The 25,884-nt window shown below is 33.6% G+C and overlaps 2 protein-coding genes across 4 annotated transcripts; one reads left to right on the forward strand and one right to left on the reverse strand.

Moving 5' to 3' along the window:
• Positions 1 to 1,262: 1,262 nt before the first annotated feature.
• On the reverse strand, positions 1,263 to 21,832 carry LOC117121004 (sorting nexin-7-like). 3 transcript variants are annotated; one of them, XM_033266098.1, is made up of 11 exons: positions 21,664 to 21,832; positions 18,958 to 19,131; positions 18,413 to 18,523; positions 17,852 to 18,004; positions 16,744 to 16,939; positions 16,133 to 16,263; positions 14,026 to 14,094; positions 13,185 to 13,271; positions 5,723 to 5,827; positions 4,087 to 4,239; positions 1,263 to 3,351 (listed from the first exon to the last, which is right to left on the reverse strand). In XM_033266098.1, exons 1-11 carry the CDS (start codon positions 21,772 to 21,774, stop codon positions 3,208 to 3,210), a joined length of 1,434 nt encoding a protein of 477 aa, XP_033121989.1. In that variant the 5' UTR covers positions 21,775 to 21,832; the 3' UTR covers positions 1,263 to 3,207. The 3 variants fall into 3 exon arrangements, with proteins under 3 accessions (XP_033121989.1, XP_033121988.1, XP_033121990.1); XM_033266097.1 differs by having other exon boundaries at positions 17,846 to 18,004; positions 21,664 to 21,830; XM_033266099.1 differs by lacking the exon at positions 5,723 to 5,827 and having other exon boundaries at positions 17,846 to 18,004.
• On the forward strand, positions 21,812 to 25,884 carry LOC117121005 (SOSS complex subunit C-like). The gene is made up of 5 exons (XM_033266100.1): positions 21,812 to 21,963; positions 23,029 to 23,104; positions 23,279 to 23,348; positions 23,942 to 24,001; positions 24,399 to 25,884. The coding sequence occupies exons 1-5, from the start codon at positions 21,933 to 21,935 to the stop codon at positions 24,492 to 24,494; spliced, it is 333 nt and encodes a 110-aa protein (XP_033121991.1). The 5' UTR covers positions 21,812 to 21,932; the 3' UTR covers positions 24,495 to 25,884.

The raw sequence follows: 25,884 nt of genomic DNA on the forward strand, positions 1-25,884 counted from the left end.
ACAGTATTTTGGAGAAAGAATGTTTTGAGCAGTGGCAGATTCAAGGCCCCCCACCCCCATAAATTTTTAATGGCAAAAAAAGGAAATAATATACTGTATTCAAATTTAAGTCTCCTAGTGTAATTTCCGGCCATCTAGAGGTGCCCTAAACATAAATTTTCCATGGTGGGGCTGAGGTGGGTTGTTCCTCAGTCTGTGAAAGCCCTTCTCTGGGTCACCTCTCTTACGAATGCCAGGAACCGCCACTGTTGAGTTAATATTATATCGTTAGGTTTACTAGGGGGCCGCACCCCCTAGACCCCACCAGGGTCCTACGTACGTACATAACGGCTCCCCACCCCCTTTCGATTTTGTCATTCTGATCGGATTTTCTCTACTGTTCCGTTTTAATTTTAAATAGTTTTGCATTATGTGGCCGTTTGCTGTTTCATGGGTTTTTCTATAAGAGACAGGTATTATATATGTACAGTAGTGTAAAATCAATTGTCTCCAATTTGGTCCGAATTCAATACAATTTCGGCTCAAGTGGCACAGATGGCATATCTGGCTATACAACAAGAACCCTAGGTTCAAATCCCTGTTGAAGCACACTATAACAAAGATGATAATCTAGCCAGCAACAGTGATATAACTTTAATATTATATGATTATAAACCAACAACAATTATGTATTTCATGAGTTTAATCATTAGTCTTGGTGAAAATGTTAATGTCTGAAAAAAAAGAACAACAATTACAACCAGTGATGGCTCCAGATATTTGCCGACAGGGGTCCTGGAAGAAAAATCCCAGTGGTTGGGTTCAATATGGCCCAAAATTGTTCATATTAGACCAGAATATTAGGGATTGCATTAAAAATGAAGTTGCCCCTTCCCTAACCAGTTGGCACCACCAGTGTCAACAAAAACGAAGTAGGACAAAAGAAGACAGAAAGCAATTCTCATATCTGAAGAATGTTTTTTTTACACAATATTGAGGACAGCAATCATAATAGGGAATGTAATTATGGTGTATAAAAATGGAGAGGATGATGGCATTGGTGATTTGAGACCACACCATTAATCAATCCCTTCTCTTAACACCACCACCCAACACAATTGCTTTCAAAACAGCCTCTATAACATATAGACCGATACAAATACAAATGAGACTACAATTTTTTCTGTATTTATACCATTCTTATTTATAGTTTATTATCAATCTCTGAAAGATTTTTTTAAATTGTATATTTACAAAAACATGATTTATGAGCACCGCTGATTGAGTCATTTTAATTATTAGTCAAATCAAAAAATTAATTAAAAACCAATCATCGATTAAAATAATTGAAACAAACACAGTAATCAAAATCATGAAATTTTCAAGCTGGATTATTTATACATTATTATGGAGTTAAATAATTCATTAGCAATATTGGACTAAAATAATAAATGGACTAAAATAATAATTATTTAATCATTCCAACCTTAATAATAATGCATAATTATCTAAAAAAAAAAATTAATGATAGATATACTGTTGTAGCATAATCTGAAAACTGCTCAAAAATACAATTTTGTCATTGAATACTGTAGTTTATAGTAAGCGTTGAGGCGGTCAGGGTTCCGACTCTCAAACCAGATGTCAGGAGTTTTAAAAACCCAAATGCCATAAGAAAGAGGTATAGGTACTCTGACATGAGCCTAGAGCTTCAGGTATCAACCTTTATATAAACTCATAGATTTAGTTGGTCCAAACCATAAATTGGTAAACATCATTTTCAGAATATTTTTTTTCAACTACAAATGTGATCAATGATTCATGTAAAACACAGTGGTGCTGGGTTTGGCATGATTGCAGATTTTCTAAATGAATCTAAAATTGATGATGTAAAATATAATAAATGGCCAGGATGTCATATCTCACCCACAGGCAAATCACATTATTTGTCATCATATGACATCATATGATAATGTGGACCACTGCTCTATGTGTGGACCAACCTTAAAAAAAATTTAAACTACAATTATTAACTTTATTGGACAATTACTCTATACATTTAATATTTCAGAGTTCACATTTAAAAAAAAAAGAATCAATTATAGCATAGCAATAAAGACAATAATATAAATAGACATAGTATATATTCAAATAAAATAAATTTATTTATTCTTATTTGCAATATGAGAATGTAATTAAGAAAACTACCATTTACAGAAAAGTTTAAGCACTTGTTGCAAAGTAACACTTAAATTTGTATTAAATAAACACATTACAGTATCTTGATTATAATAATTGGTTAAATATTGATTAAGGAGTATACTTATGGTCAAGTCAATGGTAACTGCAGGTTATCCAGGGGTGTTGGTCCAGGGTGCTCCTAGGAATGCTTATCCAGGAATGCTTAACCAGGGGTGTGTCCCAAGTTAGATATTAAACCAAGAAGGGTAGTATTTACCTGTTGCAGATCCCTCATCTACAACACAGTGTATCTAGGAGTAGTGACATGGGGGTATGAATGAGGGTGGGAAGGGATATAATGGTGGGAGGGGGAATAATGATGAGTGGGTGTATACCTTGCTGCAATCCTGGAAATATGCAAAGATTTTAGAAAAGTAAATTTTCTGAAAACAAAATGACAATATATACAACACTCTGTATTAAGAAACTACAGTTCTTAAAAGTAATTATACTTAACAGAGATTATACTTATTGTAGCATAATATATTACAAATATTTCTTCATTTCAATTTAAAAGTCTTAAAATTATAATTTATTCATTGAACACATAACGATTCAATACCATTATTGAGAAGAAAATAAATAGACATGTTATTGCATGGAATGATAGGGCACCAGTAAAAAGTATGAAAGCAGATGTCACTATATTGGCATAAAAATTACACGCAATATGCAACTTTATAATAAGTATGAATGCAACAAAATGTTTATACATTTAAAGGTGTATTAATGAAAACCAAATCTAATAAAAAATAGATTTAATTCCCATCTTTCAAATAGTATAGTATTGATATCTCAAAAAATTTCCTTTACCATCATTACCTGACTTATGTAATGCTATAACCCAAAGGCTTAAACTTAGGGCCCAAGCTAGGCACATCGGATGAGGTGGTGATTGCATCACCCAGTATAAAATTTTCTATTTGGGGCTACCAAGCCCCGAAATCCACAAGTGTAGGCCTAGCTTGGTTATATAACTGTGTGTGTTTATGTATCTTGGGTTGGGTATTCAAGAATCTCTGGGTCGCTAGTCTCACTTGCTGGTTCATTCGAATCAGGAGAGTCCAACTGATCCTCGTCCTGCTTCTTAGTCTGTAGGGTCTTGATGACATCTTCCCAAGAAGACAGACACTGAAAAACAAAGTAGTAAATGCTTCAATAGATGTAATTATTACAGTTGAACTTGCCTAAGTCGAATCCAAATTGCCACTGAAATATTGTTCCACTTAGATAATATTCAACTCAAAGATTGTTAAATAATATAAAACACAACTATTTGGCATGTGAAAATTAGATCGACTTAGAAATTATTCGACTTTGGCAAAGTAGACTTAGGCAAGTTTAACCGTATTACACAATTTCTCAAAAGTAATTGCAGATCATTCAAACAGTTCCAACCATACAACAAATCTATCTGACTTACTGGTCAACAAAAGATTTAGCATCAGTCAAAGGACTGTGCTCACTCAAAAATATAATTTAAAAATTGAATTACATTCTTAAAACTTTCTAATAAACTAGTAAAATTTCAGTGAGACACGAATCAATTCAATTCAGTTTTTTGCATTTACTACGAAAATCCTGATAAAAACTGATTCCATCACCACATTACATTCTTTCCATGAAAACTGCAATTTGATTTTGAGCAAAGGTCAAAGGGCATCTTCAATTTATTTGATTTTATTTTTATTCTCCTCTAGCTAGGTAAATTTGGTAGACCCTTTTGTTTTGAGTGCACATTGGCTCAAAAATCTTGGTCATCGATGGCTTGATAAATTAGGTACTTAAAAATTAGCTCATTAGTGGAGGAATTTTTTTCGAATTAAATATAAGTAATAATCCAACATAAATAAAAATACAACTTACCAAGTCATAATATTTCATTCTTCCCTCAGCCCAAGAAGTGAAGAGCTCTTTGATGTCTTTACGTTTGGTTTTGTTCCATCTATCCATGTCGGCTTTAAGGTCAGCATTTGCAACTTCTGTACGATCATTCAATACCTCTAGTTGCTTTTGAAGCTATAGAAAAAATTAAAAGTAAAAGGTTATTGGTAACATGCGAAGTACTGAAACAAATGAAGAGATATAATTGAAAAATAGAAAAAAATGAACAGCTTAAGTCAGCACCCAAACCGCAGTATGGGAATATGCCTCACTGGTGATCAGAAAATGTGGTATTTCCAACTCGTACAGCATGTCCAAATATTTTCATTATATTATTTTGTAAGATAAAAGACTTTGCAGATTTTAAAAATTGCACAAATTGATTTGACTGTACAGCACATATTACAAAATCCATCTGAATAATATATTTTATCATAACTTTTACTTTTGGTTGTTATATCAGAAAAAAGTGGTTTATTTTAAATCTCATTTTTAACAACTTCATTCCAGTTAGTACAACTGTACTTAGCACTACTGTAGTTGAACATTCAGAAAATAGGAAAATTGCAAAAACCAAAATATTAAATTCAGCGTTAAAATAAATGTAGGTATGGAATTAAAAAGCAAGAAGAAAAAAATGGTAAAATATGATTTAAAAAAATTGTAAATTAAATTAAATGGAATTAAAAAGGAAGATGAAAAACTGTGATTAAAAACAAAACATGCTGTTTAAAAAGCACAGATGATTTTGATTCAAGCATTTGGTCAGTTTGAAATGTGAATTTCTTAACGTTCATTGGCAGATCCAAATCCAAATCAGATGGGGCCCAGGGAGGGAATTTTACAAATTGAAGGTCCATACCTCAGCCCCACCTTAATTGGGGCAAATTTATGTCTACGGCACTTCTAGATGGTCTCACAAGATTGAAAACCTATAGCAGGACCCTGAGATTAAAGGAAAGTTGCTTAACCACTAAGCACTTAATGGTCGTGCATACATGTCCAATAATTCCATTTTGAATGTTAGTTATATTATGTTATTAGCTACCCATGCATTAAATATATTGTGTATAATTAATATATTGTGTTTAACTGCCTAGCTGCTAACAATTTACTTTTAATAAAAAAAATCAAATTTATTTATACAGAATACAGTACATTATTTAGAAGAATTTAAATAAACGATTTAATCAATGAATGTAAATTAGTCGTAAGTTCAAAGTACAGGATTACCTTTTAATTCGTTTGTTTAAAATGATGATTAAAATGAATAAAGACTGCAAAATCTCTGAAGATAATATTAAGTTTTTTTCTCTATTGCTTACTGATTATTTTGTTGACACATTTTCAAAACTTAGAAGCAAGGGGAAAATGATGATGACTGTGTTGGTGGTGGTGTTGGTGGTGATGATGGTGGTGACAATGGTGGTGATGATGGATGATGGTGATGAAGATAATGATAGGAATGATAATGATGGTGACAAATACATTGATATTTAAGCAATTTTTTATATGTTACTTTCTTTTACCCTGAATTTTAAATTTGTGGTTTATCTTATGTACAATGACTGCTGTCTCCCTCCAACCAACCGCTCAGTTTTAATTCATTTTTTAATACCTTTGTTATCTGTGTATCAAGCCTGTTACTTTTATCTTGCTTGACGTCTGTAGGATCTTTGCCCATAAATGCTGCAAACGAGTAATTCTGGTCTGTTATCTTCACCTGAAGAGTGGAACAAGAACAACATTCACAAAGGCCTGCTCCACAGAGATAGAATAACCACAACTAGCACAGTGGTGGCTCCAGAAATCTGCCGACAGGGGATGCGAACCAAGTGGCTGACTAGAATCTCAGTCAGTGTCCCAAAATAAAAATCGCTGGTAGGGTTCACAGGGAGTGTTTTTATGACTTAGTATTCGCCCAAAATTGTTCTTCTAGACCACAACATTAGGGATTGCCAATCAAAATAAACGTTATCAGAATAGGCAAATTATTACTTTGGCCCAACGACCTCGTCATGGCATCGGACGATGGGAGTCCAGGCCTGTCTGGCAGAGTGAAAAATTCCCCCTGCCCCCGCTGGCACCACCACTGAACTACTGTAGTAGCCAAAACAGGATGTAAATTATTCAACAAATCAAAATGTCTTCAACCTGCAGCCCAGAAATCTAACTAATAATTTTCACTTCACTTGGAATTAGAAATTTGGGGTAGGCCCCTGGGGACCTTAGCAGAAGCAATGGAGTGTCACTTGACTTCTACAGTACAACAAAAAACATGCTCCTTAAAACCCTCTCAATGTGAGGGTTATTCGATTGGCAAATATAATAGGGACACCGACTAAAACCTGACAATAGCTGAGACTGAACCCAGGTTTACGCTTACACAATAGTTAATCTTCTATAACATATAGAGAGTGCTATTATAGTTGGCTAATACAGTATAAAATAGAGGATGCTATATTAGGAAATAAAAATGTACAAGGGTGCTATATGATTTTATCTTGTGCAAAATGTACTCTATTAGAATGAGACAATGAGAGAGCTTTTAAAGTTGCTCCAAGCTACTGTATAGAATACAAGACATGCCAGTTGTTTATTATAATTTATAAATGAAAATATACAGAACTTGCTGATAACCTGTCTTTTCAGTTTAACTTAATTTAACTACATCTCTGCTTCCAATGTAATGTATGTTCACTTTTACTGCTTCAATTCAATTTATCTTTAAAAGCACAACATGCCAATTGCATAAAGGCGCTATATAAATTAAACTACGTTACTTGAGAAAACGCTTTCTCCAGTTAACAAATAAATTATAGTTTTATGGTATCCATCATTCTGTAAACTTAAAAAATCAATTTCAATTTGTATGCACTGAGTTTATAAGTCTAGCGACTAGTCTCTACAGAGACATTATGTTCATGTAAATGTAGCATTGTTGGTCTGTATTGATAGTGGGGTTCATTTTCAAATATTCAATATTTAAACACATTGTATATTAAAGTTAAGAATAAGAAAAATAATGAAAATCAAGGGGGAAAAAAAACAATTTTAAACTTGTACAACTACAATAAACTACAAAAAAATTACCAAAAGAAATAATTAACAACATAATCATAAAAAAAACCCATAATAGTGCATTCAATCAACAGAAGCCATATATTTTACAAAAGTGGAGCAAGATACTAAACTTATAATAATACCTGGGACAGATGAGTCCATTATTTTTTTTAGGTAAGTTATAAAACTAACAAATCAAGTTTATCCTGTTATAAATGTACCAGGTCCATTATTTTTTTTAGGTAAGTTATAAAACTAACAAATCAAGTTCATCCTGGTATAAATGTACCAGAAGACAATTTTGAATATGCAATTGAATACGCAAAAAAAAAGAAGAAAAAAAGTCTCATAACTGGTATAAAAGTTACAAACCACCCATACATAGAGTAGGTGGGTTACTAATACTATTATCTAAAGACTAAGATTCCAAGCTTAGGCAGATAAACAGCTAAATATGTAATTATTATGCACAGTGAAGAAGATAATACTATATGGCCTGTGTGAACTTTAAAAAACACACTACACTCATCGAAAAAAAGTAGGAGATTGTCTCCCCGTGTGCTGCCCAATACAGTACACCACCAGAAGGACCACCACTAGAAATTAGTATTTTGACTTTCGCGGTTTTCCTTGTTGCACCTCACTCCGAAGATAAAATTATAAATTGAACCTAAACGTGACTGTAGGCCTATACGCTTCACAGTAATCTCTTGTGTGAAATTTATTCGAATATCATTGGTTAAAATAAATTTGGTAGGTTGGTTAATTACGAACATTATTATGTCTTTTCTATTACGTATTGGGCAGAGTTTTATTACTGCTACTTAATGAAGTATCATTGCCGTGTTAAATGTCGGTGTATTTAAAGCGCACTATCTGCGTTTTGTATTGTAGTAGAGATCGCTGATAGTGTACAACAAACCGTCTAAGACCGAGTGAATAAACTCCAGCACGTGCCTAACAATTAATTCTTGACACGCGTGTGTTTTGCACATGAAATAGGAACTTTATTTATGACAAAAAAAATGACATGATTTTACGCTCGTAAAATCAAGAATTCGTAAATGAGGGGTTCTACTGTACCATGAAACATACATTAAATTTAGACCTAGCACACGGACTTGATTGGTACCCAGCAAAATTTACACCACCATGAAGGAGTATTATGACCTGAAGAAGAGTGGGCCATATAAGCATTTATGCTGCACGACGGCCCAAGAATACAAGTAAGATACAAGTAAGATAGCCTAGTTTGCATAGACTCATATTAACCACAAAGCTTCTAAAGGCCAACTCAGACAGCGTCGGCCGACGCAGCCCGACGCGATTTGTTGTCGCGTCGGGTCTGTGTGAGTTGAACGCAGACGCGATGGTGTGCGTCGGGGGCAGCTAGTCGCGTAGTAGAATATTAAACATATTTAATATTTCTCACGACGGCTTAAGACTGTCCCCGACGAATTGCTATGAGACAGATTGGGGAAATTCAGTAATTGCTGATTTTCATTTCATTTTAATATTTCATCCAAAGAACATTAAAATTCACAAACGGAAAATAACAGAGAGCAAAATACAACAATCAATTGGCCGGACAGGATTGTAAAAAAGTGAACTGAATCACTATCTAGTGGCTCTTCAAATTACATAATAGTAATAATGTTATGTTAAGAGATACATATAATTTCACACAATCAAGACTTTCTTCAGTCATTTGATCTAACACATTTGGAACACATAATCAACTCTGTGGGGAGAATTCCATGATGTTGTAATCTAGTAGTAATTTAGGTTAATTTGTCTTCAAACCTACCAGGTACTTTTATACTTGCACTACTGTGTGGGGAGCTGCTGTCAGACAAATTTCCTTGCCCATGGGCACAAGTAATATGAAAAGAAAGAGATTGAACCCCCAACCTTCAAGGTTAAGAAGCTAAACTACAAATGCTACAAACAATTTTATATTAACTACCTGCCAGTTTATGAACTAAAATATACTATATGGTATTATTTATTTATGTCTGTTAATTAGCAAAGAAAAAGGTTTCTTTTTATAAATTTTATTTGAATTGAAAGTTAATCCCTTAAATAAATATAAAATATTCATATTAAAAAGCATTAGTAACAAGATAGTACCTGTCTCTTATACACATCTAGATGTGTATAAGAGACAGGTATTGATAGTGGGCTTCATTTTCAAATATTCAATATTTAAACACATTGTATATTGAAGTTAAGAATAAGAAAAATAATGAAAATCAAGGGGAAAAAAACAATTTTTAACTTGTACAACTACAATAAACTACAAAAAAATTACCAAAAGAAATAATTAACAACATAATCATAAAAAAAAAAACCATAATAGTGCATTCAACAAAAGCCATATATTTTACAAAAGTGGAGCAAGATACTAAACTTATAATAATACCTGGGACAGATGAGTCCATTATCTTTTTTAGGTAAGTTATAAAACGGACAAATCAAGTTCATCCTGTTATAAATGTACCAGGTCCATTATTTTTTTAGGTAAGTTATAAAACTAACAAATCAAGTTCATCCTGGTATAAATGTACCAGAAGATAATTTTGAATATGCAATTGAATACACAAAAAAAAAAAGTCTCATATTCTGGTATAAAAGTTACAAACCACCATACATAGAGTAGGTGGGTTACTAATATTATAAAGAATAAGATTCCAAGCTTAGGCAGATAAACAGTTAATTATGTAATTATTATGCACAGTGAAGAAGATAATACTATATGGCCTGTGTGAACTTTAAAAAATACACTACACTCATCGAAAAAGAGTAGCAGATTGTCTCCCTGTGTGCTGCCCAATACAGTACACCACCAGAAGGACCACCACTAGAAATTAGTCTTCTGACTTTCGCGGTTTTCCTTGTTGCACCTCACTTCGAAGATATCCAATCCTAGATTTTAATTTAGATTCACTAGGGATTTACATAATGTCTTGAAGCAAATAATGACAGTGTATTAGTTTTTTGCCACCTCTATAAAAAAAAAAAAAAAAGAAATAAAAAAAATAATAATAATACAGTAGAACCCCTCATTTACGTACAGGACAGTCCCAAAGGCATTCGTAAAAATCATTCGTACGTAAAATCGGGGGTTGTGTGAAATTCCTATGTATTTACACTACCGATGCTACACTGGGCTAGGCTAGGCCTGGACTGGAATTTGTTGGATTGGGGCCAAAACTCCTACTTGCGCTCGAAAAGAAATTCAAAATAACGATCATAATTTTACAGTACTATACATACTTGTTAATGTGTATACAAACTTTATTCTCTCTTTCTCAGTCAAAAAATTATGGCTTATCTTTTAGGTTAAGAAGAAACACAGCCCCACGGGCGCCGCAACAGGTCGAGTGAAGCAACAATGTTTTTCACTCAATCCGTGTGCTTGTGGCGTCAAGTAAATACCTGTACACAATAACCCGGAAACCAGGGGTTCACTTATTAAAAGAAGAGCGCTGATTGGCTGTAGACACAGCGCTTCCAAGAACTTTACATTTTTTTTTTGTATGCAATACGATTGTTCTATGCCTACATTAACATTTATGTAATGAATAATAAAGTTAAAAAGAAAATGTGGGTGTCAGTGTCTTATTTTATGGGGGAAATATTGAAATGGTAGATTAACGTTAGTGAGATTTGATAAATAAAAAAATCCATTTTAAACTTCACAGTAATCTCTTGTGTGAAATTTATTTGAATATCATTGGTTAAAATAAATTTGGTAGGTTGGTTAATTACGAACATTATTATGTCTTTTCTATTACTTATTGGGCGGAGTTTTCTCACTGCTGCAGACATGAAGTATGATCGCCGCGTTGAATTGTAGTAGAGATCGCTGATAGTGTACAGCAAACCGTCTAAGACCGAGCGAATAAACTCCAGCATGTGCCTAACATTTAATTCTTAACACGCGTGTGTTTTGTACGTGAAATAGGAACTTTATTTATGACAAAAAAATGACATGATTTTACGCTCATAAAATCGGGAATTCGTAAATGAGGGGTTCTACTGTACCATGAAACATACATTAAATTTAGACCTAGCACACGGACTTGATTAGTACCCAGCAAAATTTACGCCACCACGAAGGAGTATTATGACCTGAAGAAGAGTGGGCCATATAAGCATTTATGCTACACGACGGCCCAAGAATACAAGTAAGATACAAGTAAAATAGCCTAGTTTGCTTAGACTGAAATTAACCACAAAGCTTCTAAAGGTTGCAAAAAGTACTACAGACCAAAATTAAATAGCATCCAGATAGCTATTCCAAGATTTGTGCAATATTTAATGTTGTTTTATACTTTGGATTTTTGATTGCTTATACTGTATAGAAAGGATTTACCTGAACTATAATTACTTAATTATAGTTCCAGTGAAACCTTTTTACTTTAAACAAGCTTGATTGCAATGTCCAGATTACCATCTCTAAATGTCAGTTACTACTTTTAAAAAAAATCTGGAGAATAACTTGAAACATCCTCATATTTTAAACCATGATTAAAAACCATAGCTGAATAGACAAAATATAGAGCAATTGAATTTAAAATTCCCAAAGCCAACTACAAACTTCATAGTCTACTGTTATTTATTATAATTTATTCAACTTCAATTTTTTTTTTCTAAAAAAAAAAAATTAATGAAATTGCTATGAGACAGATTGGGGAAATTCAGTAATTGCTGATTTTCATTTCATTTTAATATTTCATCCAAAGAACATTAAAATTCACAAACGGAAAATAACAGAGAGCAAAATACAACAATCAATTGGCCGGACAGGATTGTAAAAAAGTGAACTGAATCACTATCTAGTGGCTCTTCAAATAACATAATAGTAATAATGTTATGTTAAGAGATACATAGAATTTCACACAATCAAGACTTTCTTCAGTCATTTGGTCTAACACATTTGGAACACATAATCAACTCTGTGAGGAGAATTGCATGATGTTGTAATCTAGTAGTAATTTAGGTTAATTTGCCTTCGAACCTACCAGGTACTTTTATACTTGCACTACTGTGTGGGGAGCTGCTGTCAGACAAATTTCCTTGCCCATGGGCACAAGTAATATGAAAAGAAAGAGATTGAACCCCCAACCTTCAAGGTTAAGAAGCTAAACTACAAATGCTACAAACAATTTTATATTAACTACCTGCCAGTTTATGAACTAAAATATACTATATGGTATTATTTATTTATGTCTGTTAATTAGCAAAGAAAAAGGTTTCTTTTTATAAATTTTATTTGAATTGAAAGTTAATCCCTTAAATAAATATAAAATATTCATATTAAAAAGCATTAGTAACAAGATAGTACTGTATACTCTAATGAAATCATTACGTTTTACATTCACTATACTCTATGATATCTATACTACATGAACACACACTCTAAACTGAGTGAAGGCTTTTCTAATTCATATAATTTATGGTCAAAGTGAAGTTTACAACAAAAAGCTTTGAATTTTGAATTATATAAAAAATAATACCAAATTTTAACAAATATTCCCAGTGAGACAGTCAAGAACAAAACATTGTACAAGGATAGGAAAAAAGTAAAATAGAGAGGTAGAGAATAATCCATGAAAACAAAAATGTGAACTTGAAAGTACAAGATTTGGAAAGTCTTGTACATCTTACATGCAGATTAAAAAAAAAAATTGTATATGAACAGGAAATAGATATTGGGTATTGTATTATATAGATGTGAACATCTGCAACTAAACCCTCAGATTAGCTCAGCATTTACTGAGATTTATATTACAAGTTCAATAAATTTTAATGATGTTATCGACTTCACTACTTTAGGTTATATAGACAGCATGCAAGATATTATCAAGGGATTTCTATATAATGCATAGCATTTGCATACTGATGACTGATCACCATGGAGATGACATTACATTCAATGTGGTGGAAGCTAATCTGACCTACACAGGAAGTGAGGTCAAGAAAGTGAAGGTGAGATATGATATTTCACTTACATGCTCACGTTCATTTTTCTTTCGATTGAGTTCATCAAGGCACTGTTCATATTCCATTTGAATCGAATCTCTTTTTTTAAGTACATTCTGGAAAAATATACAATAGTCAATAAAATAATAAAATAAAATAAAATCTGGGGCACATTGTCATAGACAAGAATAAGAGCAATTAAATGAAGACACATTTTAAACCAGATGACAGCTGCAATTGAACCTAGAAAATGCAACTGTCAGGAATGTGCAGTAGAAATAAGTATATTCATCATAATCATCTAAAAAAAAATCAAAATCATTAATACAGTTATCATATTGTTATAATTACAATGGTAGATTCAAGGGGAACCTAGTCATCACTCTCCCCCCACCCAAAAAAAAATTTGCAAAATTATTTTAAAAATGAAGAAAAGAAAATTATATTCCAATTTTCAGTCTGAGATTGCCACGTCCGGCCCTCTAGATGTTCCATTGTTTTTACCTAAACCCCAACCATAGACCTTCCACCTGTGAAACTTCCTCCCTGGGCCTACTCTACTTCAATTTTCTGGATCCGTCACTGAATTATTATTACCTTCATCATCATTACCAGGCCAAAAAAAAAAAAAAATGTATTGTCTATTATAGCAAAGTGATATCTGGGTCAGTTGGTCAGGCATTTCTTTTCTTACACCATAGGCTGGTGACTAACTTAAAGTTCATGGTTGGTAAGATGGTACCAAATTAGGAGGGTCTCGAGTTAGAGTGCAAACTGTGTTAATAACAATATACTTCCTCAGTAATTAACTGTTTTGTTATCATTTTTATTATCATTAAAATACATAATGATAAAGGAAATATATCTTACTTTCATCGCGTCAGCATATAAAACATACTCCTTAATTACACTTCCAAAGTCATCTTGTTGGACTACATTCTGAAAAGCGGAAATATCAGGAAATGAAGAGAAAACAGGGAGATAGCGTTTGACGCAGCAAAACACGGTTTAAATTCAACTTTGAGGTCGCAGGTACAGATCTCATGCTGTGCATTTTGTGTCTGTCTAGGGATTTTTTCTATTTATTGTTCCACCTAGGAATATAGGTACCTGGTAAGAAGTTGTTACATTGAAAGTTATTTGTGTGTGCACAATCTACTCTATTGCAGTACAATAGGACCCCAATCCGAAAATGTATATTATCTAGTTTCTGTATGGCACTTGTTTTTTAAATGCAAATGTGATTGTTGTCTTTCTTCTACTGGGCCCTGTGGGAAAACAGTAGATTTCCTACTGAACATGTTCTCTAGTATAAAGAATAAAGAAATGGCTAATCTGGTGGTAGCCACTGTGTGTGTGCTGAACCATAGAGATTTCTAGGTCCCTGGTTCAATTCCCATCACTGCCTCTCCTCGTGTTTCAGCTGGAGGGCTGAAATACAAGTTACAATAGCACATCGCCTTTTAGATGAGATGTTTAAACTGTTGATTCCATGTGCATTTATGGCCCATGTGCACGTTAAAGAATGCAGTACACGCTTCGGAAAAAAGTAGGGTATTGTCTCCCGGTGTGCTGCCCAATCACCACCAGAAGGACCCCACTGGAAATAAGTCTTCTTTTATACTTTTGTGGGCTACCCTTGGTGTTTACACCAAATAAATCCAATCCAATCCACTGTGCCACTTTTAAAATTCTTGGATTTAATGATTGAATGAATACTAAGCAATTTGTAGAGCTCCGCATAGTACACTATAGGAAAATTATTATACTTAGGTTAGATTTAATGCTTGAAAAAATTTCCTGAGGGCATGCAAGGCCTCAAGGAAAGATTTGAATGCATTAAATCTAACCTAAGTATAATAATTTTCTTTTAGTGTACAATGCATGCTCTACTACTAATTGCTTTACAAGTCAATCGCCGTCTTTTAATTTTTGTTTAATAAAATAACCAACTGTTGTAGCAGTCATCGGTTGCTATAGTGATAAGATCAGTATACTGTGCGTATTTACAATTAGCTGTGCGTCTGCTGATTTGTGTTCCTACGGTACGTACGCGTTAACTACAAATCAGCAGTACAGTACGGATACGGTGAACTATTGTGATTCGTATTGTGTTAGAAAGAACTTGTTTGTAATGATATTTTGATAGCATTTGACATTTCTTTGACATTTGTCAAAGAAATACACATTTCAGCATTTGAGAGAGAATACCCTCACTGATCTTTTTTGTCGGTGCATGCAGACAGGTAAAAATTGTGCAATGATTTCATAACTATGCTAGGCTACGGCCTAGTAGGAGCAGGCCTCGGTGGCCTCCTGCCTGGCCGTACATCTAAATTTGTTCCTTGAGTCTTTAAAATAGTTCTAGAATATTAATATTAAACGTTCAGTTTGTTTTGTTTATGAGGGTCCATTGAGTCAATGAATTCCTTAATTGTTCATACTTAACATTGAATTTGAAGTAACTTTCTTCGGGTCCTCATTAAGCTTGTTTTACGAAAGTTATTTTCAATTACAATTTAGTTTTCATTGCTATGCGTGATGTCTCCGCGGTGATGGAAAAATGAGGAATTTTTTTTTTGCACAAACTTAAAAAATCAAACCAAGCGTCCACTAATTGAAAAATTATTGGACTGTGGGGGATAGGCAAATAACATTGGGAGTTACAGTGACGGTGACTTAATAATGTTAATGTCTATATTAGCATTTTTACATTAAAAGCATGTTACACCAAGTAAAAAAAGTAGAGGCATTGACGTTCTGCATTGCTCTCTCATTGGCATAAAATTCATATTAACATTCAACATCATTTTATTGTCAATATCATAATGCAGTGTATTGAATTTTTTTTCCTCAGTGGAAGACACCAAACTACAAAGATACAAAAAATAATGTCAAGATTTTAAATAAAAATGAATTGTAAATAATGAAGTTCATATAAAATGTAACAAATAATAAAAGAGATAAGGTAATTTACCTCTAATCTGGTGAAGTTGGCACATTTTTCAAGACACATGGCTATACTGTGCAGAATATCAGCAACATCTGTTTCAGAATCAGACCAAAGTTCAAAGGACGGGGCAAAGGCTGCGATCTCAGTATGGTACTCTATAAAAAATTTTATAAAAACAAATTTTTAGAATAAATATTTTTTCTGTTTTATTTAGCTATATAATTTAACCTTTCCTGAGCATGTGAAGGCCACCTTACCCCAGATTGCATGCTGCTTTCACTCATTATGAAGTTTCGTATCAATTTTTTTTTTTTTTTTTTGCTTTCCAAAAGGGGGCCTGGGGCGGCCCGCCTGCCCCCCCCCCCCCAACAATCTGCACCTACATATGGGGGTCAGTTTGGTGTAAGATAGGTGCGATATTGTTCCTAAATTCCTATTGTGTAATGGACAAAGAAGTTGGTGATCTAGTAGCTCTAGTGAATTCCTCATAAAGGGATCAAATAAGTTATAAACAAACTTTGCTAAAGGTCAATGTACAATTTTTATGCAGGTATACATAGACATGCAAAGCTACTGTCTGTCTGATTCAAAAATAACTATTTCAATTTATGTGTCCTATGATTTTAAATTCTTACCACTTTGTTCCTTAACGATTCTCTGTGAAATTCTATCTACTGATCCAATTTTTTGTCCAAATTGGTCAACATAGTCTGCCATTGTCGTGAATTCTGGACTGCGATTTTTGAGACGATAAGATTCAGCAGTAGTTTTTACCGAACTTCCAACACGACTTACAAGTCCTTTTGCGTATCTTCTATGAGTTTCAAGTTCCTGTAAATATCATAAAATTAAGTGACTGAAATATACAATATTTAGATTTTAATTCACTACACCAAAAAGAATGATTCAATGCCTATAATGTTCCCAAGATATTTCAAAAGGATCTGCGCACATGGTAACAGGGTGGCACACATATTCACTGTCTGTGTATCAATAACCAAAAGGTCCACTGATTATTCTCAGATAAGATAGTATAATACATACTCCAAGTATCAAAATGCATGCAATGCAGGATTTAATATTTGTACTGACTCTTAGCAATTAAGGTTTGTACTTAGTCATGAGAAAGCAACAAATCTTGGTAGGGAATTATCAAAACAGATATCCCTTACTGATATTCAGTAGATTTTTTGTCGGTGAATCAGGTAAAATAGTAATATACTCCCTAAGGCAAGATTAGTTTTATACTTTCTGATGATTTCAAATAGATAAAATTTTATATTTGGCCAATTAGTGAACCCGCCGCCATGAAAAAATTTCAGAAAAAAATAAAAATTTATCTTTATTTTTATTATGCCCGCGGTTGTCTTTTATCTTTCTTCCCAACTAAATAAATTTAAAGCATTTAAACATCCCATTACTACACTATTTACATTTTTTCCTCCTCTGGTTTTTGAAACAACCATTTGTTAAATAGGAAATCAAAATTTTATTTGTATTTTTTTTTCTGCCCTCCTCTGACAATCTTTAAAAAAATAAGTTTGCGAAACAAGGTACAGTATAAAAAAAATCTCGCTTAAGTTAAAAAAAAGGATATTTAACCATGCATAACATGATGTTAAGACACTCAAAGCTGGTGAAAATAATGGAAAAAAAAAGGAAAGATTAGTCCAGAATTCAACAAGCATGCAAAAGGTATAAAGAGAAGACTTTGTAGATAAAGACATATAATTTTACCCATGCCTTAGCCGTGAGAAAAATCTGGAAATTTTCGTTGAATGACAAAGTTGGGTGTTCAGCAATTCGGTTCAGAAATGAATTTAAAGCTTTTTCTCGCATGTCTAAGAACTCGTTGCTAAATCGGGAAAGCCGCATATTTGTTTTCTCTGGTAACGGCTGAACAAAAAGACAAAAACACATTATAAGAAATCATTAAGTTATCATCCTCTTCCTCTTAAATATTATTCTTCATTTCTTTATTCCCATCATCTGCCTTCTGCTCTTTATCATCACCATTATAAGCATCAAAATCCATCACCATCTTCCCTCTTCTATTTATCATAATTCCCATCATATTTTTCCCTCCTCATCACTTTACTTAATACTGTACACTCACTGCATCATACGACAGTCGCACGACGAATCCATATTTGCTTTCGGCGAGCGATAAATGACGCAACACCGTCTGCTGATTGTCAGTGGCAATCTGAATGGATCCTCATTAAAAAGACGATCCGTTGGGTCCGCGTCTTCGTGTGCGTTTCGTCGTCGCACGCTGTGAGTAACCGGCTTTTAAAAACTTACTGGAATAAAATGAGTTGGATGATCATCAGTAAGCTTCTGACGGAGCCACACAAAATCCTGAAAGCGCCTTCTCACGGCAAACTCACAATTATCAAAACAGCCTCTGGTAGTCTAAAAAATCATACAAAAAAAAAATTCATAAAAATATACAACGTCAAATCAGATTGTAAACGTCAAGAAAATTTGAAAATTTCCAGTTTTAAATGTCAGTAAACTTGAATATGCAAACAAAAATATGAAATCAATTTACTAGTGAAAGGAATTAACGAGGTCATACAATGGTCACCTCTAGATCAAACCAAATGGATATTTTGAATTATATAATAATATTGATATGATAGGCCTAATTGATGTTTTGATAAGAAAAAAATTAGTAAGTATCAAATTGGAATAAACTGTATAAAATATAAGTCAAAATACTACCTTCTATACCTTTTGCTATTTTCATATTGAAATTTTTCTCTTTTGTGTTTTATAGATTAACTGATATTTTTTTGTAAGGACATGAAATTTCAAAAATAAAAGATGGATGAATGAATGAATACCTTAGTTGTAACTCTGTATGTAATGTAGACTTCAAAACTGCCTGCATGTTTTTCGCGATTATCAACAGTTACAAATAAGTCTTTGGTGTCAACATCAGCTGCCTCGATCTTGAAGGATCCTGCAAGAGCATTTGTTGATGCTGCACTCTCTCCACCTGGTGACCTGCTGAAATTCTAAACAATAATCACTCTAAAATTAATTATGCATTTAGTTTAGATATTTCTATAGTAGGCACCCATATTATTTAGTGCGAATTCATGCAGTTTTCAGAAGCAAACAAGTATTCGCACTTTTTATTTTACCAAACAAAATAAGAGAAAGGAAAGTGAAATCCCTCCTGCAACACGCTCTTGTCAAAATATATTGACAAGAGCAAGTTGTCAATAACGAATTCCCTGCATATATTTACGTCAGCTGCAGTATTTAACCACTCCCAAATCACAGTACAGGAATAAAACTTCGCATAATCAAAGCAACAGGCGTGGGTTTAACAATGTCACGCTATTTATGATTTAAAGTTTCAGTGCTAAATGTGATTCTCAGTAGGAAAAAATGCTGCAAACAGGGTGAGAACACTGTATTAAGAAACAAACAATAAACGAGAAACAAGAAGGCAGATACCATACTACAATATGGCATCCAGTGTAGTAATATTTATTCTACAAGTACACTCCAATCTATCTTATATGCATGGCAGAGGTCCTACTGTATCTCTAATAATAATAATAAAGTTCTTAATAACCGTTCTGAATCAACAGAACAAGTGGCTGTCATTGACTACCACAGTAGTTGAAAAGCTTCAACAGTGCAAAACAAAAGAAGGTCCCTAGAGGGGGAAAATATGTTAGCTGACCTTATATTTCACTTTCATGTTCCTTGTTTTTGTTTTCTATTTTAGTATTAGCTAACCGTCTAATTACTTACTTATCTTCTCTTTTACTTTCATTCTATGCTTCCTTAACGTTCCGTGATTCCTATTTACCTACCTTTTCTTTCTTTAGTCTCCCTTTTCCTTTTAATTACCTTTTCTTTTCTTTCCTTTCCCCTTTCTTTCTAATGCCTCCTTATGCATTGCTTCTTTAGCTTAAATTACCTTTGTAATATTTCCTTATCTTTCTTCTTTTTCTTTGTTTCCTATATAACCTTGATTTTTCTTGTATTTACTTTATTTCTTTTCTTTCCTTTTCATTTCTTATGCTTTTTCATACATATCTCATTTTATTTTATCTTATCGTTTCTTTCATATCTACAGCAGTCTCCAAACGAGGTTCTCCTCCGTTGCTCTTCCCAGAGCAACATTGGGTCAAAGTCAACCCTTAGTTGATGATATCATTTAAAGGTTATATTACTCCCCTTCTCAAAAAGAAGTATCCCACTTCTTCAGTTATATAGTGATCCATGTCCATTCGCTTTTTACAGTATATTCGGTAGTGTGCTTATCACAATTAATACCAGCAATTTTACCTTCCTAAATTGAATCTCTGTCTGCTATGGGAAAACATATTTATACCCCCTACAATTTTACCTTTTCCCTCACCACACTTGCCTACCCCCACACCCCAGATTTAAAAATGCTGGCACCTTCTATGGTGGCTACTTGTAGTCCATTGCCCAGTAACAGATCTTTAGCCACAGCCAAAAAACTAATGCATGACATTTCAATAATATTAATAATAATAACATGGATGGGTAAGGCAAAATAATAAAAAATACATGTTTCTCATTCGGATTTTCTAAAAAAAAGGAAGGAGGAGGCACTTGATATTCATTATTTTCTTTTATTTTGTTATTATGGTTTTTTGTTATTTTTTCCCCCAAGATCAGATTGTCATGTTCCACCAACAATATACATACGCTTGGATGACCTATTTAGGTGTAATGTATAATATAACCACATAAAATAATGCAATAATAATCGAGGCCTAAGTCTAGCGCTTCGGCAATGTCGTACGATCATTTTCATCGCCAGCCTGTGAGATTGGAAGATCACATGGGCGGTCGCGCATCGTAATGAATGTGGGCATAGCTAGGCCATCGACTAGGCCTAGTCATTGTTTTTCAGGCATTAAAATTCACAATTATCATATGTGAATGTTGGAGAACAATATGTATAGGCCATGAAGACTTTTGCGCACGATGTATTTACCGAAAAAAAGGTATTTACTGGGTTTTTTTGGGATAATTTTTTATCTCTTTTTCTGAAATTAAAAATTAATAAATAACAAAAAATAGGAGGCAGCTCCAAAAAACGGAAGCGGGCGGGGACGAGAAACATGTATTTTTTTTAAAATAATAATAATAATAGTTGGATTTGTAGAGTGCAGTATTTAGGAAAAATAAACATTGAACAAGACTTTTTTTTGTTTGGTCTTCCTTGATCTTGATAGCCTAGGCCTGGCCTAGCCTAGCTAGGCCAACGGATACACGAATCATGACACATAAAAGGCCTAAACCTAGTAGTAGAACTAGTCCTAATTATGGCCGTGTGGATAGCCTAAACTTCTCGTCTGGTCTAGTTTAGGCATACCTTGCTGGCTTAGCCAGGCCGATCCTGATCTAGGCGGCTAGCTAGGCCTAGTTGCAGCAGTCGTGCGCGTGGCAGCCAAACTAGGCCTAGGCCTACACAACAAAACACTGCCCTATCATTAGTAAAATGAAGAACGACGATGAAATATTACAATATGCATAAAATTAAATGAATTTACCACAATGTCTACTTCCTCATCTTCGTCCTCATCATAAGATGGCATTCTCAAAGGATCTTTGAATCCATCCCCACCATCTTCACCAGTAACTCCAGCGCTACCATCCGCCATGTTGACGTTGAACAGAGGTTACTGGTCCGTTTCTACAACCATATCTTTCTCTTTCCTCTAATCACCCGGCAGTCCTGTGGTCGTGGTAGCCTACTATACGCTCGAGTATCGTGTTCGCTCGTTTGATAGTTTTCGAAATCAATCAGGGCTACTAGAGGATGTCTAATTCAGGCGCAAGTGGTGGACAAGGTTCATAAATTATTATTAATAGCAATACTTTAATAATTAATGCTAGTTTCTCTTTAAAGTAAATTAACTGTAACGATTCCTCTGGGTAGGCCTCCTAGTCCCGTTAATTAGGTTAGCTAGGCCTAGTGCTACAGTACCAGGGAGTTGTTTATAGTGTTCCTGGTCCTACCAACCATCCAACCAAACTCCATTCCCGCCTGCCTAGTAGGCTAGGCTAGCCTCTAGTAGTAGTAGTAGGCGCACTTACAATAGGTAGGCACAGGACAGTCCTACTGTATTTATTTTGAGGACAGATGTGGGAGGTTTTGAGAAAATCAGAAAACTGTTATGTTATTTATATAAATAGGACTGGACGCACGGAGAAATAAGACTTTTTTTGTTTAGCGAATTCGTCGCCCCCCTCTAAATGATGATTTTGAATAAAAATACAATTTTATATTTGGCCAATTAGAGCACCCGAGTCCAGAAATATGGAAATTTCAGGACAAAAATAAATGATTTTCCTTATTTTTATATGCCTGCCGCAGCCTTGAATCTCCAAAAATAAGATACTGTATGTATACATTTCTTTCTAAATGTAAATTTAAAGCATTTAACCATCCCATAATACTACACTGTTTACATTCACCAATAAAATGTTATTTTTATTTTCTCCTTCGTCTGGATGTATTTGGCAAGAAAACAAAATTTTATTATCATTTTTTTTTCGCCCTCCTGACAATCTTTAAAAAATAAGTTCGCGAAACAAGGGAAGGAAGTATAAAAAAAAGTCTAGTCTAACTGAAGTTAGAAAATTGAGTCAAATTAGGGCCAGGCTATTTATATAAATTAAAATATAATTAATAATATTAAAATATTCAAAACGTTGCGACCGAAATTTCTTTTAAAATATTACTTTGATCTAACTGTATTTTTATCGTTATCTCAATAGTGATCTCGCCAACGAAAAAATCTGATTTTGTGAATGCTTAAAAATTAATATGACCAAAATAGTCAATAATAGGTTTTAATTAGTGGTGTACTTGGAACAAGATTATTATTATTATTTTTTTTTTTTTGTTGCAGAGCAACAAAATTTAACCATACTGGAGAATTTAAGAATGAAGAAGATGCGAATGATGATGCAAGGACCATCTAACAGGCTAGTTGTCTTTTTTGTTCATGCCTGTTTAAATTAATTCAATTATCTTATCATTTTTTCCTCTTAAGGATAAAACACATGGTACTACATTACCTTAAAATTTGCAAACAATATCTGGTGTTTTGCCTTTCATATGTAAGAGTAATTATTTAGTATGTATATTTTATTTTGCAGTGCTAGTGGTAGCAGCGGAAGTAGTGGAACCTCCAACCAATCAAAGATTGGTTATCCAGGACGATCTAGTGTACGTATTTCAACTACTCAAGTATTACTACCGTACACATACCAAGTCCCGCTCATTCGGCGTGAGACTCACACATTTTTCGTCTGCCTCACGCTCGAGGACCAAAATCTCACTCATCACAATGTAATGCATATTATAAATATATATACTATTCGTGACCTTTGTAACCCTCTTACTAAAAATTCTCCATCTACAAATCACCATAAGAAATGGGGGGGGGGGGGGTGAAATTGTTAAAAGTCATGCACCTGCAAATTGAGAATGTCTTACTAATATTGTGCTTCAACCTGTTACGAATACTTGAAAATGCTAATTCTATGAGGGAATGGAGCATTATTATTATTTTGTTTGGATCAGCAAAATAGTATTTTCAGTCTGGACAACAGGGTCTATGTTTCTCGGATAGGAAGCACATTTTCTGGTCCCTGTGTATAAACTCGCCTAACTTTGATGCAATTGAAATTTCAAAGGGGGATAGCTTTACACTGCATCAATAACTGTTACCGACTCCTGGGCTTAATAATGAGTTTTTTTGTTTTTTTTCTTGTTAGGTAGCCTTTTCATATTCATTTATCCTCGTTTCTAACAATTAGGTTTCAAGAGATCCATCCGAGGCCCATCATTCGGCTATGCAGCAGAAACAAGCTTTACAGGTAATTTCGCACAAGCACCCAAAACGTTAAAGAATTTTTAACATTTTCAAGTTTTTGCATTTAGAAGATATACTGTATTAAGAATTTCTGTAAAATATCAATTACTAAGTCTAAGGAAAAAGTATATTAAAATTATTTTTATTGATTTTGGAATCTTTAGCTGTTTTCTCAAAACCTACTGTACATGGCTGATATCCAATCAACTAAATATTCATAACTTCGTTAATATTCAACCAATTATTCAATTCAATTCAATTTTGAATATTTCCGACAAACAGCTGGTTTTTTGCAAGAGCCGGTCACTATTAAGATGATGGTGATGATTGTAGAAATATTGATGATGATAATGACTGTAATGATGAAAAATGAATGATTATATTTTTTTTCTTTTTGACAGCATGCCCAATCCAATTCATTTGCATACTATGTGACCCAGGACTCATCGTTTGGAAACCTTATACTTCCTGTTATACCAAGACTTCCTGCCGAATGAAAACAGTTGGAAATGTTATGTCACGATGAACACAGGAAAAAAAATTGGGAAGTTGTTGTTGCCTGAAACTGTAGCAGGACAAGTTAATGGTGAAGATGAATACCAAGTAAAATGCCACCAACTGTCAGCAGATTTTGGGTCACATTGGGGGCATTTGTTACCAACAGCTGCTTGATGCAAAGTGTCTTAGCCCTAACACATGCAATACTGAGGGTGATATTTGTTATAAGGCATTGTAAAATCAGAGTTAAGTTAGTTAAATACAGATTTTCCTATTCTGATTTCAATTCACTTCAATTTATTTCATTATTTCAGTCACAATATACAATTGCAAATTATAGTATAATAATACAAAATAAGTAATCCCTTTGAGTGGTGGCTCCAGAAATTGACCAAAAGGGGGGTCCTGAATCAAGGGGCTAACTAGATCTGCCTCGGTCCCAGAATATAAATTCCTGGTTGGGTTCATGGAGAAAGTTTTTACGGCTTAGTATGGCCCAAAATTGTGATACAGTATTAGTGATTGGCAATCAAAATATAAATAACGTTAGGCAAATTAATATTTCTGGCTCGTCCTGGCGTCCAACAACGGTGGGTGGGGAGGGGCAGGCCTGGCAAAAGCGAATACAGGTCAGTGTTACTGATTGAACAAACTCTGTGCAATTTATGATTTATGGTGAACCTTTTTGAAATAATAAAATATTTCACCGTGCATTCTGAAAAGTCTACAAACAAATCTTTGCCATAGTTATGAAGACATTGTAATCTTTCTTTGTATTGTTATTTTATGTTTGTACATCTATTAAGATTTTTAGAAATTAATAGAATATTTTTATATTTGTAGTCAAGCCTAACTGATTTAGTCTGAATATATTTTGGTATGTTTCAAATGCAATTACCACTGGAGGAAATTATCAGTTTTTATGAAAAAAATATGAATAAAATTTGCCAACATAATTTTGTTGAAAGACAGATTACAGTACTACCATTAAGTAAAATTAAATGTAACACAAATAGTAGATAAATAATAGAATAGAAAAAGTGACATACCAACAATTTTACTATAATATATATCACTAGTCAATCCAACAAAGAGGAGATTAAATTAATATTGTTTATTATAAATTGTATCAAATGATTTAGTCAAATGTAGTTATAATTTCTTTGGCAACCTATACAATATTGATATTATGTCAAATGTCAAATTTGTTTACAAGACCTAATATTATTTCCTTTCCCAAAAGGCATTCTTTTGAAAGGAAATATACATAAGGAAAAACATTTTTGTTATACCTTGTTTTAGCAAACCTGCTGCCTGCCAATAATGATGATTTCGAATAAAAATAAAATTTTTTTTTTTGCCACATTAGCGCACATGCCACCACAAAAA

The sequence above is a fragment of the Anneissia japonica genome, unplaced genomic scaffold (assembly GCF_011630105.1).
Source record: "Anneissia japonica isolate Jap-2015-1 unplaced genomic scaffold, ASM1163010v1 scaffold287891_len339112_cov183, whole genome shotgun sequence".
Taxonomy (NCBI): domain Eukaryota; kingdom Metazoa; phylum Echinodermata; class Crinoidea; order Comatulida; family Comatulidae; genus Anneissia; species Anneissia japonica.

What these genes read in the sequence shown, in the direction of transcription:
- LOC117121004 (XM_033266097.1), bottom strand. Translation starts at nt 21,774, where the DNA reads ATGGCGGATGGTAGCGCTGGAGTTACTGGTGAAGATGGTGGGGATGGA. An exon ending in CCAACTTCACCAGATTAGAG is followed by an intron (nt 14,095 to 16,132) that starts GTAAATTACCTT and finishes TCCGCTTTTCAG; the next exon opens with AATGTAGTCCAACAAGATGA. An exon ending in GAATGAAATATTATGACTTG is followed by an intron (nt 3,352 to 4,086) that starts GTAAGTTGTATT and finishes TTTGTTTTTCAG; the next exon opens with TGTCTGTCTTCTTGGGAAGA.
- LOC117121005 (XM_033266100.1), top strand. Translation starts at nt 21,933, where the DNA reads ATGTCTAATTCAGGCGCAAGTGGTGGACAAG. An exon ending in ATGCAAGGACCATCTAACAG is followed by an intron (nt 23,105 to 23,278) that starts GCTAGTTGTCTT and finishes TTTATTTTGCAG; the next exon opens with TGCTAGTGGTAGCAGCGGAA. An exon ending in AGCAGAAACAAGCTTTACAG is followed by an intron (nt 24,002 to 24,398) that starts GTAATTTCGCAC and finishes TCTTTTTGACAG; the next exon opens with CATGCCCAATCCAATTCATT.